This window comes from Schistocerca piceifrons, chromosome 7 (genome assembly GCF_021461385.2).
Source record: "Schistocerca piceifrons isolate TAMUIC-IGC-003096 chromosome 7, iqSchPice1.1, whole genome shotgun sequence".
NCBI classification, from domain to species: domain Eukaryota; kingdom Metazoa; phylum Arthropoda; class Insecta; order Orthoptera; family Acrididae; genus Schistocerca; species Schistocerca piceifrons.
Window position 1 is genome coordinate 579921480 of NC_060144.1, and position 14445 is coordinate 579935924.

The following is a 14445-nucleotide window of genomic DNA, read 5'->3' on the forward strand; positions in this document are numbered from 1 at the left end:
GAAACCGCTGCTAGGTTTGCAGTAGGGCACAGTGCAGCGCAAGAAATGACTCAAAGCCCGTTGTGTCTCATGTTTGTTGACCGAAGACCATAAACTTCAGAGAAGAACATCCAGCCAAAACCTTCTTCACAGACTGCAAAATGAAGGTACTGATTTTTTTGACGAGTATTGTGGCAAAAATAAAGGAATCGAACCACCCGAGCCATATTATCAAAAATATATTTATTTCAAACAACTACTTTCAGCGCTACACTTCCCCAATCTTCAGGTCCACTGTAAACCAGAAGAGTACTTTCACTCGGCCTGTGTATCGTAGAATCCAAATAACACTTCTTGTCGTGTGCTGCACACATCAGCAGCGTACACTCCACAACGTGTTGTCGCCATTGTGCTGACCTGTTTTCGAGTGTTATGGCATCATGAGGTAGAAAGGTGGTGCAGTGAAATTTTGTACGATCAAATATGGTAAACTAGTGCTTCTGCAGAGCATCTCCTTTTCCAGGGATGAAAAATGTTAATGTTACATTTAGGAATAAAAGGAGGGAAAGGATTTCAGCGTAAATGCGATGACAGATTATCTAACTAAGATAAAATATGTAAATAATAAACTAGTGAACTATATACAATAAATCAATGCAAATATCTGTAGACTAAGATGATGTACTTGGTTTCTCTAAAAAAGACAAGTGTTAAGAGATTAAAAATTATTGTTCACTACTTTCAGTACGACCGTAGTACTTATGGAGAGTTGGAAATATGGAAAAGTGAAGTACAGACTAGAGCATCGATTCCCAACCTGGAGGTAACTACCCCCTGAGGAATAAAATGGAATATTCCGAGGAGGAAAAACTAAACGATTCGATTTCTTTTCAGTCACGGAACTAAGTTATTTTCAAAAGATCTTTACTATTATTATATTTTGTAAGATTCTATTAATAATTATATCAGTTGTCAATAATACCTTTTTTCTCATTTAGTAACATCAATGCGGTGTTCCTCAAATAGTCCACCCACTACACACACTGTTGTGCTCTATCGCGGAAATCACTGATGATAAAAGTGAGACGTATAGCTCAAAAATGCAAAATATCTCGAGAACATGTCTTTTCCATGTTGATCACAATACCTACAGTAGTTCACAAATTGCTTCATTTCTAGCTTCGAAACAGATAAATGAATTAATTGGCAACACGACACAGCAGCAACTTCATGAAGGCCACTGTAATGCCGTACACAGAATTATTATTGTTGTTCTTGTTATTGTTGTTGTGGTCTTCAGTCCAGAGACTGATTTGATGCAGCTCTCCATGCTACTCTGTGCAAGCTTCGTGATCTCCCAGTAACTACTGCAACCTACATCCTTCTGAATCTGTTTAGTGTATTCATCTCTTGGTCTCTATCTACGATTTTTACCCTTCACGCTGCCCTCCAATACTAAATTGGCGATTCCTTGATGCCTCAGAATGTGCCCTACCAACCGATCCCTTCTTGTAGTCAAGTTGTGCCACAAATTTCTCTTCTCTCCAATTCTATTCAATACCTCATCATTAGTTATGTGATCTACCCATCTAATCTTCAGCATTCTTCTGTAGCACCACAGAATTATTATTATTATTATTTCTTTCCTTCATCAGACGTTATGTCTGGTTAAAAATGGAAAGTGACTCGGACCTTGATCAAGCGTGACTTCCTTTTAACTGTACGGTATGTGTTACATCGCATTTAGGAACTTTCGGGTAATTGAACATGTATCAATAATTACAGATTTCTGTAGTTGTATATATACGTTTGGATGTAGCTGTATTGCGTTGGTGTACTGGTGGATATTGTGTGGTATGACTCCTGTAGTTGATAGTATAATTGGTATAATGTCAACTTTATCCTGATACCACATGTCCTTGACTTCCTCTGCCAGTTGGATGTATTTTTCAATTTTTTCTCCTGTTTTCTTCTGTATATTTGTTGTATTGGGTATGGATATTTCGATTAGTTCTGTTAACTTCTTCTTTTTATTGGTGAGTATGATGTCAGGTTTGTTATGTGGTGTTGTTTTATCTGTTATAATGGTTCTGTTCCAGTATAATTTGTGTTCATCATTCTCCAGTACGTTTTGTGGTGCATACTTGTATGTGGGAACGTGTTGTTTTATTAGTTTATGTTGTGTGTCAAGTTGTTGATGTATTATTTTTGCGACATTGTCATGTGTTCTGATGTATTCTGTATTTGCTAGTATTGTACATCCGCTTGTGATGTGATCTACTGTTTCTATTTGTTGTTTGCAAAGGCTGCATTTATCTGTTGTGGTATTGGGATCTTTAATAATATGCTTGCTGTAATATCTGGTGTTTATTGTGTGATCCTGTACTGCAATCATGAATCCCTCCGTCTCACTGTTTATATTGCCTTTTCTTAGTCATGTGTTGGATGCGTCTTGATCGATATGTGGCCGTGTTAGATGATACGGGTGCTTGCCATGTAGTGTTTTCTTTTTCCAATTTACTTTCTTTGTAGCTGTTGATGTTATGTGATCTAAACGGTTGTAGAAGTGGTCATGAAATTACAATGGTGTAGCCGATGTATTTATATGAGTGATTGCTTTGTGTATTTGGCTAGTTTCTGCTCGTTCTATAAAGAATTATCTTAAATTGTCTACCTGTCCATAACGTAGGTTTTTATGTCGATAAATCCGCTTCCTCCTTCCTTTCTGCTTAATGTGAATCTTTCTGTTGCTGAATGTATGTGATGTATTCTATATTTGTGACATTGTGATCGTGTAAGTGTATTGAGTGCTTCTAGTTCTCTGTTACTCCATTTCACTACTCCAAATGGATAGATCAATATTGGTATAGCATAAGTATTTATAGCTTTTGTCTTGTTTCTTGCTGTCAATTCTGATTTCAGTATTTTTGTTAGTCTTTGTCTATATTTTTCTATTAGTTCTTCTTTGATATTTGTATTATCTATTCCTATTTTTTGCCTGTATCATAGATATTTATAAACAACTGTTTTTTTCCATCGCTTCTATGCAGTCGCTGTGGTTATCCAATAAGTAATCTTCTTGTTTAGTGTGTTTTCCCCTTGATTATGCTATTTTTCTTACGTTTGTCTGCTCCGAAAGCCATATTTATATCGTTGCTGAATACTTCTGTTATCTTTAGCAATTGGTTGAGTTGTTGATTTGTTGCTGCTGCTGTATTATTATTATTAGTAGTAGTAGCAGTAGTAGTAGTAGTAGTAGTATTACTATTAATGACCGTGGCTGTGGTCAGACACAAAGCATTAACAGCATGAAATCTTCCAATTTCTGCCCGTTCAAAAGTGCAGCAATCAAGTGATTTACAAACAGCAAGTACACTGTACACATTATAACTTGGTTGACTTTAAATGCCGCTGCAGTGTGCAGGTCAAGCAAGTACCGCAATGGAGAGGAGTAATGGCGGGGAACCACGTTTATAACAACTGTCTACTCTCATTGTGGATAGTTAGCATTCTTATCTGAGAAGGAGTTGTGGATAGCACTTGCGACGCACCACGAATTCCTTCGTCACACACACACACACACACACACACACATACACACACACTAAATATCACTCATGTTCCATCATCCAACCGCCCGCCACGCCCCTCCTTATTGTGGGAAGCGCGGTCAGCCAGACTCACCCACGCAGCGACGCTGGCCGGCTCCGTAGGGCATGTAGACGCCCGGGTGTCGCCCTGCGCTGTTCTCCGGGCTCCAGCGCTCCGGAATGAACCGCAGAGGCTCCGGGAAGTGTCGCGGGTCCCTCTGGAGCGAGAAGAGCGGCGCAACGACGTGGGTGCCCGCCTCCACCACGACGCTAGAGCCTCCAGGGCCGCTGAGGCGGTGCGTCTGCGTGCACTCCTCCAGGTACGCGCCGGCCATCACCGGGTACAGCCGCAGCGTCTCTGCCGGAAACACCTGCTGTCAGCTCCCCTCCTCAGGATAGGCGCTCGAACCCGCCTCCCTGACCTAAACCGCTAACGCGCGCCTGTACATTATTTTCCGGCTCACAGGCAGCCAGTTGGAGTGCTGTTTGCTGAGGGTATCGACTACGCTAGTATGTGAGTGGTAGGGGGAGTAAACGTCTTGGTACTCATGTACAGGCTGACAATTATTGAACAACATGAAAAAAAATCGGCATGTTTGAACGGTCTGCGTGAGGACGTTCAAACTGGACGGTTGGCGGCGAGGCGTGATGAGAATTAGTATGCGCATGCGTGGTTTTTTTTAGCGATGAAGCCTTAGCTTTGGATGAGGTTGGTCAGAACAGCCATTCTGGAGGTCATCGGCATCAGTGATGTTTTGCCACAGCGAAACTGGCTCATTTTGGGCACTGAGAATCCGCATTCCACGATCGAGTTGTCTCGTCACCCTCAACGGGTGACTGAATAGTGTGAAACGTCCAGTCATAGAATAATCGTTGCAATATTCCTTGAAGGCACGATGGCTACTATACGGTACGTAAGGGTTTGGAAGATGATTTCATCCTCATTATCCAAAGTGTCTCTGATTTCAACAAAATGTGGTTCATGCAAGACTGAGCTCGACCCCATCGAAGGAGGGGAGTGTCTGATGTCCTGGAGGAACAATTTGAGGACCGCGTTCTGGAGGATACCTAGAGGCCAGTGGTATGGGCCTCGATTGGCCACCATATTCTCCGGAGGTGAACACATGCGACTGCATTTTGTGGGGCTATATTAAAGACAAGGTGTACAGCAATAACCTCAAAACCATTGATGAGCTGAAAACAGCCACTCAGGTTGCATTCGACACGAGCGGCTCATGCAGAATTTCTCTAGTCGTTTGCGCTACATCGTCCACAATCCAGTGACGTTTACATTTTGAATAAACCGCGTGCACGCCGTAGTTTGTAATTAATTTAGGTTTTTCCATATAATTCAATAATTGTCACCCCATCAAAACGTAAGCTTCTGTCACCAAAAGTGCGAGGGGCGCTCAATAAATAATGCAACACTTCTTTTTTCTGAAAGCAGGTTCAATTTATGCAGGTTTCCAATACAGCACATTATTCTCCAGTCTTTTACCTTCAAAACCCAATTTTTCAACATAATCTTCGTTCAATGTGGCGCCCTTACGGTCGTCTTACTGGGAGGGTGTGTATGCACGCATGGTGTTACTTGTCTGTCTGCCCCCGGTAGCTGAGTGGCCAGCGCAACAGAACGTCAATCCTAAGAGCCCGAGTTCGATTCCTGGCTGGGTCGAAGATGTTCTCCTCTCAAGGACTGGGTGTTGTGTTGTCCTCGTCATCATCATTTAATCCCCATCGACTCGCAAGTCACCGAAGTGGCCTCAAATCGGAATACTTGCACCCCGCGAACAGTCTACCCGACAGGGGGGCCCTGGTCACACGACATAATCACCACTTTTCTGGTCGACGTCGGAGCCAACGGGTTACTTCTTCAATAAACTCCCAATCATCGACGTACTGCTTTCCTCAGAGTGCGCCCTCCATTGGGCCAAATAGATGGAAATCGGAAGGTGCGAGTTCTGGACTGTAGGGTGGATGAGGAAGAACAGTCCAAAGACGTTTTGAGAGCTAGTCTCGGTCGCACAGACTCGTGTGAGGCCTTGCTTTGTTATGGAGATGAAGAAGTCGTTCGCATTTTTGCGGCCGCAAACACGCTGAAGTCGTTCCTTCAGTTTAATAAGGGTCGAACGATACCCTTCCGAGCTGACCGCCGCAGCCTGAAGGTAGACATCAAACAGAATAACTCCCTCAGAGTCTCACAAGGCCGTCGCCATGACTCTACCGGCCGAGGCTGCGGCTCTGAACATTTTCTTCGGAGGACAGGTGATGTGGAGCTACTCCGTGAATATGCGAAGTGGTGACCGCATGTTTCATCGTCTGTGACACTGTTAGGCAAAACATTGTAACCATCAGTCTCGTAACGCCCAATCAGTTACCCACAGATGGTCCTCCGTTGTTCTTTATCTTCTTTTATTAAGCGGCGAGGAACCCAGAAAGCATAAATCTTCGATTACCCCAACTATTAGACGACTTTGTCGACACTACCAACAGGGACGTCCATTTGCGATCCTATGGTCACACCGGATGAGAGTGTCCGCGCGTTCCAGAACTGCAGGAGTCACTGTTGTTTGCGGCAGGTTTGCGCCACCTTGTTGCGATGATGGCAGACGCCTCGCCCAACGACTCACTGTGCTTTTATTCACTGCCAGGTCCTCCCAAGACATTCCACAAGCGTCTATGAATATCTGAGATGCCCTGGTTTTCCACCAAAAGAAACTCAATGACAGGCCTTCAACCGACTTAAATTAAAATTTGAAGATTGATTCGTTTAAAACTAAATTTTGAAAGTTTGTTCTATCTTAAATTCTTGTTATCCAGGCCTTAAGCCCTGAGTTGTTCAATGTCCAGTGCGTGGCCTTCAGCCGCGCTTTTACGTGAAATATTTTTAAGATAATGCCTTCAACAGTCTGAAATTAAAATTTGAAGATTCATTTGTTTAAAACGAAGTTTTTTTTTTAATTTGTTCTATTTTAAATTCTTGTTATCCAGGCCCTGAGCCCTGAGTTGTTCAATGTGTTGTGTGAAACATTTTTTAAGTAAGGCCTTCAGCTGCTTGTATTCTTTGAAGCAATTTTCTTATAACTTGTGTTCAGTCCTTCAGCCGTTCTTGTATTTGATGTGGTTTTGGGCCTTCAGCCCAGGATACATCTCAATTTTTCTTAAGTAGGCCTTCAGCCATATTGTTTTATTTTGATCCTTTCAAGGCAATGTGTAATTAAATGGTTCTTAGGAAAATAAAAGTTTTGTGTTTTGTGCAACTGACAGTAACTGATTATGGCCGCCTGATCCGCTCTATCCTGCGTAACCAGATTTCTAGGACGTTTGGATAAAACATAAACGACCCTTGAAAGAGCACCCAAATTCTGTTACCCATCTTGCAAGTTTTATCGGTCCTGTTTTATGTTCTTTCTAATGGAATAGTAATTACCTTGTTAAAGCCACTCTAGTTCTCAATAGTTATCTGGTCCTCAATTTGCATTAGTAATAATAATAATTTGTGACCGAATAAATTTAAAAATGTTTTAAATGAACAATGTTCAAATTTCCCGCTCCCCCTCCGTGGCCCAGTCATTCCTAATGTGTGAAGCCGAGCACACGCATTGTTACCGTAGTGCCACACTGCATACGCTGCCTCTTCTGATAAAGTCACCATGCCGCTATCGCTGATTCATCCGATACCCTCTCTCACTGCAGCCCATTTTACACAAGATTCTCAAGCGGCGGCCCTGACGTAGTGTCATCCAGCTCCGTGTACTGGCCGGTTTTTGCACTGGTTTATATAACACCCCATTTCATTTCTGGCATACGGGTCAAGTTTGGCCTCTCTAAAATTGGTTCAAATGGCTAACTATCAGCGTCTCTTTGCCGTCCGCGTCCAAAACTCGACCGTTTTGTGACTATTCAGGCCGAACATTCCTCAAATAACAATACAATCTATTGGTTTCTCTTTGGTCCATCTCAACTGGCACCTCAAAGAGCTTTCTACTAGCAGTGTACTGAGCGTGTTCATAGACATTCTTTTAGAGATCGAATGCTCGATACTGTGTACCTGTATACCTCTGCAGAATATCTGCGATTTCAAATATGGGAGAGAGTCAGTACTGAAAATTGTCACTTTGACAAATCACTTACATGTTTTACAAATATATTACAACAAGATCAATATAAGATTAATTTTTGTAATAATTCTGCCCTTCCATTATTATTGGACCTATAATTATCGTTGTCTTCTGGTAGTAAACTGCGCAAGAAACGTAAAATCACCTAATTATCTGAGATTCTGTGTGGGAATAGTCTGCATAGGAGCAGTGAACCAATGCTAAAGCACATACATACATATCCAGTGATCTGCGGCTCTGCAGACTACACGCTGTTTCAACTGCCTTCAGTCCTCAGATCTGCCAGGTAATTCACCAGGTCGTCCATATAGTGCTGTCTTGGTCTTCCTGATGTCTGGTTCCCTTCAAGTGCCTTGTTCACCATTCTTCTGGAGTACGGTCTACATGTCCTGCCCACTGGATTCTTATGCTCTTCGTCTACTGTAGGACTATTCGTTGTTGCACCAAGAGGGTGAATTCCTCTTTGTTGCTCCTCCTTCATTCTCCTTTGTCTAAGATCGATTATATTTATTTATTTATTGTTCCGTGGGCCCAAGTTAAGGAGAAGTCTCCATGGTCATGGAACGAGTCAATACATGAAATTATAACACGATAGCAGAAACAGATAAAATGAAATACAACAAACGTATTCAGGCGACAATTCGTAAGTTTAAATAAACAAAATTAACAATGTAACACTGGAATTTGCTTAATTTTTCAGCTCTTCCAGGAGCTCCTCTACAGAATAGAAGGAGTGATCCATGAGCAATCTCTTCAGTTTAGACTTAAAAGCGTTTGGGCTACTGCTAAGATTTTTGAGTTCTTGTGGTAGCTTATTGAAAATGGATGCAGCAAAACAGTACACTCCTTTCTGCAAAAGAGTCAAGGAGGTGCATTCCACATGCAGATTTGATTTCTGCCTAGTATTAACTGAGTGATAGCTGCTAACTCCTGGGAATAAGCTAATACTGCTAACAACAAACGACATTAAAGAAAATGTATACTGTGAGGGCAATGTCAGAATTCCCAGACTATTGAATAGGGGTCGACTAGAGGTTCTCTAACTTACACCACATATAGCTCGAACAGCCCGTTTTTGACCCAAAAACACCCTTTTTGAATCAGAAGAATTTCCCCAAAAAATAATACCATATGACATAAGCGTATGAAAATATGTGAGGTAGACTACTTTTCGTGTTAAACTGTCACTTATTTCATAAACTGTTCTAATGGTAAATAAAAGCAACATTTAGTTTCTGAACAAGATCCTGAACATGGGCTTTCCACTACAGCTTACTATTTATCCGAAGGCCTAGGAACTTGAACTGTTCCGTCTCGCTTATAATATGCCCATTCTGCCTGATCAAAATATCTGTTCTTGTTGAATTGTGAGTTAGAAACTGTAAAAACTGAGTCTCACTGTGATTTAGCATCAAATTATTTTCCACAAGCCACAAACTTATTTCATGAACTGCATTATTTGATAATGTTTCAATATTACACACAAGATCCTTCACTACCAAGCTGGTGTCATCAGCAAACGGAAATATTTTTGAATCACCTGTAATACTAGAAGGCATATCATTTATATAAATAAAAAACAGCAGTGGCCCCAGCACTGACCCTTGGGGAACACCCCACTTAACAGTGCCTCATTGGGACTGAAATTCACTACCACTCTCAATATTGCGGAGAATTACCCTCTGCTTTCTGTTCTTAAAGTAAGAGGTGGACCAATTGTAAGCTACTCCCCTTACTCCATAATGGTCCAACTTCTGCAGCAATATTTTGTCTTTAACACAGTCAAAAGCCTTCGTTAAATCAAAGAAAACACCTAGCGTTCGCAACCTTTTATTTAATCCGTCAAAAATGTCACAGACATAAGAGAATATAGCGTTTTCAGTTGTTAAACCATTTCTAAAACCAAACTGTACATTTGACAGCAAATTATGTGAATTTAAATGCTCCAGTAACCTTGTATATACAACCTTCTCGATAACTTTAGCAAACACCGATGGCATAGAAATAGGTCTATAATTGTCAACATTACCCCTGTCTCCCTTTTTATAAAGTGGCTTCGCTACCAAGTACTTTAATCGGTCAGGAAACCGACCACACCTAAAGGAAATACTTAGGAATACTTTCCTCGTTCCTCTTCTTTAAAATATTATTAGTTTTTCCTTTCCTCGTTTAGTCATGTTCTGTGTTTATGAACTGAACACGACCGCTGGGTATATGGAACTTAACATCTGAGGTCATCAGTCCTCTAGAACTTAGAACTATTTAAACGTAACTAATCTATGGACATCACACACACCCATGCCCGAGGCAGGATTCGAACCTGCGACCGTAGCGGTCGCGCGATTCCAGACTGTAGCGCCTAGAACTGTTGGGCCACACCGGCCGGCTGTGCCTCTCTACCTACATTATTCCGTGAAGTAGCGCAGTTTCAAACGTTAGCAGACTTCGGGTCACCCCGTATTACGTAAAGAAACGATTCTAAAGGAACGAAGTAGCTGAGCCGTGGTAAAAATTGCTGTTTTGAAGATCGCGCCGCAGCAGCGCCCCTCCGTTTCTGGCGGTGGCGCCGCTGTGGTAATCGCAGCTTTGGTGTCTCCCTCTGGTGGGAAAGGGGAAAGGTTGCCTGTTCAAGTGCATTTAAGGGGCGCTATGAGCTCGACAGTGAGTCTGGGTCAGTCTGGGTGAGTCTATCGTCCCCAGCTTGCTAGTCTGTCTCTCGTCAGAATTTGTTAGGCAGTTAGTGTCTGTCTGTCGTTCGGAGTGCTAGTATGTCTGTCGTTCGTTATCAACCTTTAAAGCCGGAAAAATGAGAGTCTTTCCACTCCGCCAGTAAGAGAACTCAGCGAGTGGTCGCCCGGTCGGGGCTTAGTTCCTGCATCTGAGTCTGCGCGTTAGGCCGCCAGTCTGCTCCAGTTTGCTCAGGCAATGGTCATTGGCGATTGGATCGATTGGTTGGTCGGTCGCGCACTGAGACACAAGATGACTTGCCCGTCTTGAGCGTCGGCGCATGTGAGGTCGCCACGTGAGACCAGTGGGCCGCGGCGTATAGCGAGGGGTAGTGACTTCGCGGTCGAAACGAGAGCAACAGGAGTCAACCCACGACATCAGTCTGGCCGGTGCGAGCTGCGACGCCGTGAGACGGGAGATCGGCGCGCCTTCCTGCGTCCGTTGAAGCGGCTGGCAGCGGACGGTTCGGGAGAGCGATTTGGAGGTACTGCGCCAGGTCTTCTCGAGAAATCGCAGTTTATTAGAAGTTAAGTGATTGGTGATATGTTGTTTAATTTACTCTTGTTAAATTCTACTTGTTTTCTTGGTGAGGTCATCAGCCGTTTTGCTTTTGAGGTCGTCCCACCACTCTTCTCCGTTTGCCCACCCGCGGGAAGGTGGTTGTTTATAAATTGGGTGGTCCGTTTTTGCCTTCTGGAGTAGGGGCGGGTTAGAGCGACCTTCGTTTTGGGTTGTTCGGTAATCTCCCTATCAATGTACCGTAGCTGCCTCTGTCATGTTTGATTTGGTGTGTTAACGATTTTATTGCTTGGAGTGTAACGGCCTAATACCTGAAATATGTTTTGATCTTTGGAAACATTTATGTTATTGCCTTTGATCTTGAGTGGCGGTATCTGTGTACTGTAGAGCATCTTAACTATTGTTTGGCCAACCTTGAAGAATTTTATATAAGATTGCATTTCATGGGCTGTTATTTAAATGATCATTTTAGTATATAAAGTTGCCACCCTTTCACCGTAAGACTTTACTTAGAAGTTAAAATCAAGTTGCACCTTCGGTGGCAAGGTTGATATTTTAATTGTTAGTGTTTTGTACCATTTCCATCCCTCCTACGAGGGGGGGGGGGAGGGGGGGTGCATAGTTTGTGTGCTTGTGTAAATTGTTAAAACTCTTAGTTTAAGGTTATCTGGTGTGCTGCAGAACTGCACCAGTGTAGTCTTTCAGAGGCTGTTGTGAGCGGTCGTAACTACGGCCGTGTCCAAAGGGAGCGGCAAGGTTCTCAGCCCGAAAGCTCATACAGTCAAAACTTGTTTCTTTCTGCATCTGAATAAATTGTAACTTTGATATTTAGAGGATGCTTTCTGATTATAATTTTTAAATCTGTTTCTTTTAAAAAATGTTTTTAGGCTTTATTACAGTGAATAAAATTTCCATTTGTTAAAAGGAATTTGGTTATGATTTCATCAGTTACTCCCTGGCAACTACTTCAATGCTTAGACAGTGTGATTAAATGTGTTAATGTTCTTCATGAATCGCTAGTAAATAAAATAAATTCTTAAGTATATTCTTGGGATATAAATCACGGTTCAGTAGCTTTTTTTTAAATCTAGTTCTGAGGATTCAAAATACAGTACTCGTACCAGTCGTCTCACCGTCATTAGTGGTTGCGGAACGGGGAATGCGTGGTCTGGTCCAACTGCTTTACTGTCAGACGGAGATCAGTGGCCTTACCGCTGAGCACCATGTCGAGGTAGGTCATCTCCTGGACGGCCTCGTAGCTGAGCCTGCCGCCGCGTGCTCTCAGCGCCGCGTCCACCTGCTGGCGGGCCCGCGTCTGCACCTCGGTGTCCAGCGACAGCTCGTACAGGCAGAAGCTCAGCGTGCTGGCCAGCATCTCCAGTGAGAAGCCGAACGTGGCGAACACGTACGCCACCAGGGAGTCGTCCGAGAACTCTGAAACACGTCACCGCGATAACAAAGGTAGTCACTACTGGACATTAACACTTTAGGCTGTATACAGGGTGTTACAAAAAGGTACGGCAAAACTCTCAGGAAACATTCCTCACACACAAATAAAGAAAAGATGTTCTGTGGACATGCTTCCGCAAACGCTTAATTTCCACGTTAGAGCTCATTTTAGTTTCGTCAGTATGTACTCTACTTCCTCGATTCACCGCCAGTTGGCCCAATTGAAGGAAGGTAATGTTGACTTCGGTGCTTGTGTTGACATGTGACTCATTGCTCTACAGTACTAGCATCAACCACATCAGTACGTACCATCAACGGGTTAGTGTTCATCACGAACGTGGTTTTTCAGTCAGTGCAATGTTTACAAATGTGCAGTTGGCAGATGCCCATTTGATGTATGGATTAGCACGGGGCAATAGCCCTGGTGCGGTACGTTTGTATCGAGACAGATTTCCAGAACGAAGGTGTCCCGACAGGAAGACGTTCGAAGCAATTGATCGGCGTCTTAGGGAGCACGGAACATTCCAGCCTATGGCTCGCGACTGGGGAAGACCTAGAACGACGAGGACACCTGCAACGGACGAGGCAATTCTTCGTGTGGACGATAACCGTAATGTCAGCGTCAGAGAAGTTGCTGCTGTACAAGGTAACGTTGACCACGTCACTGTATGGAGAATGCTACGGGAGAACCAGTTGTTTCCGTACTATGTACAGCGTGTGCAGGCACTATCAGCAGCTGATTGGCCTCCACGGGTACACTTCTGCGAATGGTTCATCCAACAATGTGACAATCCTCATTTCAGTGCAATTGTTCTCTTTACGGATGAGGCTTCATTCCAACGTGACCAAATTGTAAATTTTCACAATCAAGATGTGTGGGCTGACGAGAATCCGCACGCAATTGTGCAATCACGTCATCAACACAGATTTTCTGTGAACGTTTGGGCAGGCATTGTTGGTGATGTCTCGATTGGGTCCCATGTTCTTCCACCTACGCTCAGTGGAGCACGTTATCATGATTTCATACGCGATACTCTACCTGTGCTGCTAGAACATGTGCCTTTACAAGTACGACACAACATGTAGTTCATGCGCGATGGAGCTCCTGCACATTTAAGTCGAAGTGTTCGTACGCTTCTCAACGACAGATTCGTTGACCGATGGATTGGTAGAGGCGGACCAATTCCGTGACTTCCACGCTCTCCTGACCTCAACCCTCTTGACATTCATTTATGGGGGCATTTGAAAGCTCTTGTCTACGCAACCCCGGTACCAAATGTAGAGACTCTTCGTGCTCGTATTGTGGACGGCTGTGATACAATAGGCCATTCTCCAGGGCTGCATCAGCGCATCAGGGATTCCATGCGACGGAGGGTGGATGCATGTATCCTCGCTAACGGAGGACATTTTGAACATTTCCTGTAACAAAGTGTTTGAAGTCACGCTGGTACGTTCTGTTGCTGTGTGTTTCCATTCCATGATTAATGTGACTTGAATAGAAGTAATAAAATGAGCTGTAACATGGAAAGTAAGCGTTTCCGAACACATGTCAACATAACATATTTTCTTTCTTTGTGTGTGAGGAATGTTTCCTGAAAGTTTGGCCGTACCTTTTTGTAACACACTGTATAAATTTGTCCCTAACTTCCGGCAGTGTCATATCTGAGTTTCCGAAAATCTTCACTGCCTTAACCGTTGACAGCTACCTGACTGTTGCGACTGATTTGTGTCACTGACCTACGAGGTGCGACAATAAAGTAATGAGACTGATGTGAAAAAAAATGTTGCGTACCGTTTTAGTAAAGTTTAGTGTTGTCTCCTTCAAAGTAGTTCCCTTCTGATTGCACACACTTTTTCCAGCGCTTCTGCCATTGATGGTAACATTTATGGAACTCATCTTCTGTAATATCCTCCAAGACCTTCGACACAGCTTTTGGATATCTTCTGTTGTTTGAAAATGGTGTCCCTTGACCGCCGTTTTGACTCTTGGAAATAGAGAAAAGTAGCTCGGAGCGATATCTGGTGAATGAGGTGGCTGTGGTAGTACTGAAATTTGCTTT

At 43.2% G+C, this 14445-nt stretch overlaps 1 protein-coding gene across 1 annotated transcript in view; it reads right to left on the bottom strand.

The window, feature by feature from the left end:
- LOC124709093 overlaps window positions 1-14445 on the bottom strand; it is a 213592-nt gene that overhangs the window by 15133 nt on the left and 184014 nt on the right. The window contains exons 12-13 of the mRNA XM_047240741.1: window positions 12149-12370; window positions 3664-3927 (exon numbers count right to left, since the gene is read on the bottom strand). Coding sequence (XP_047096697.1) covers window positions 3664-3927; window positions 12149-12370 — 486 coding nt within the window. The remainder of the gene's footprint in view (window positions 1-3663; window positions 3928-12148; window positions 12371-14445) is intronic.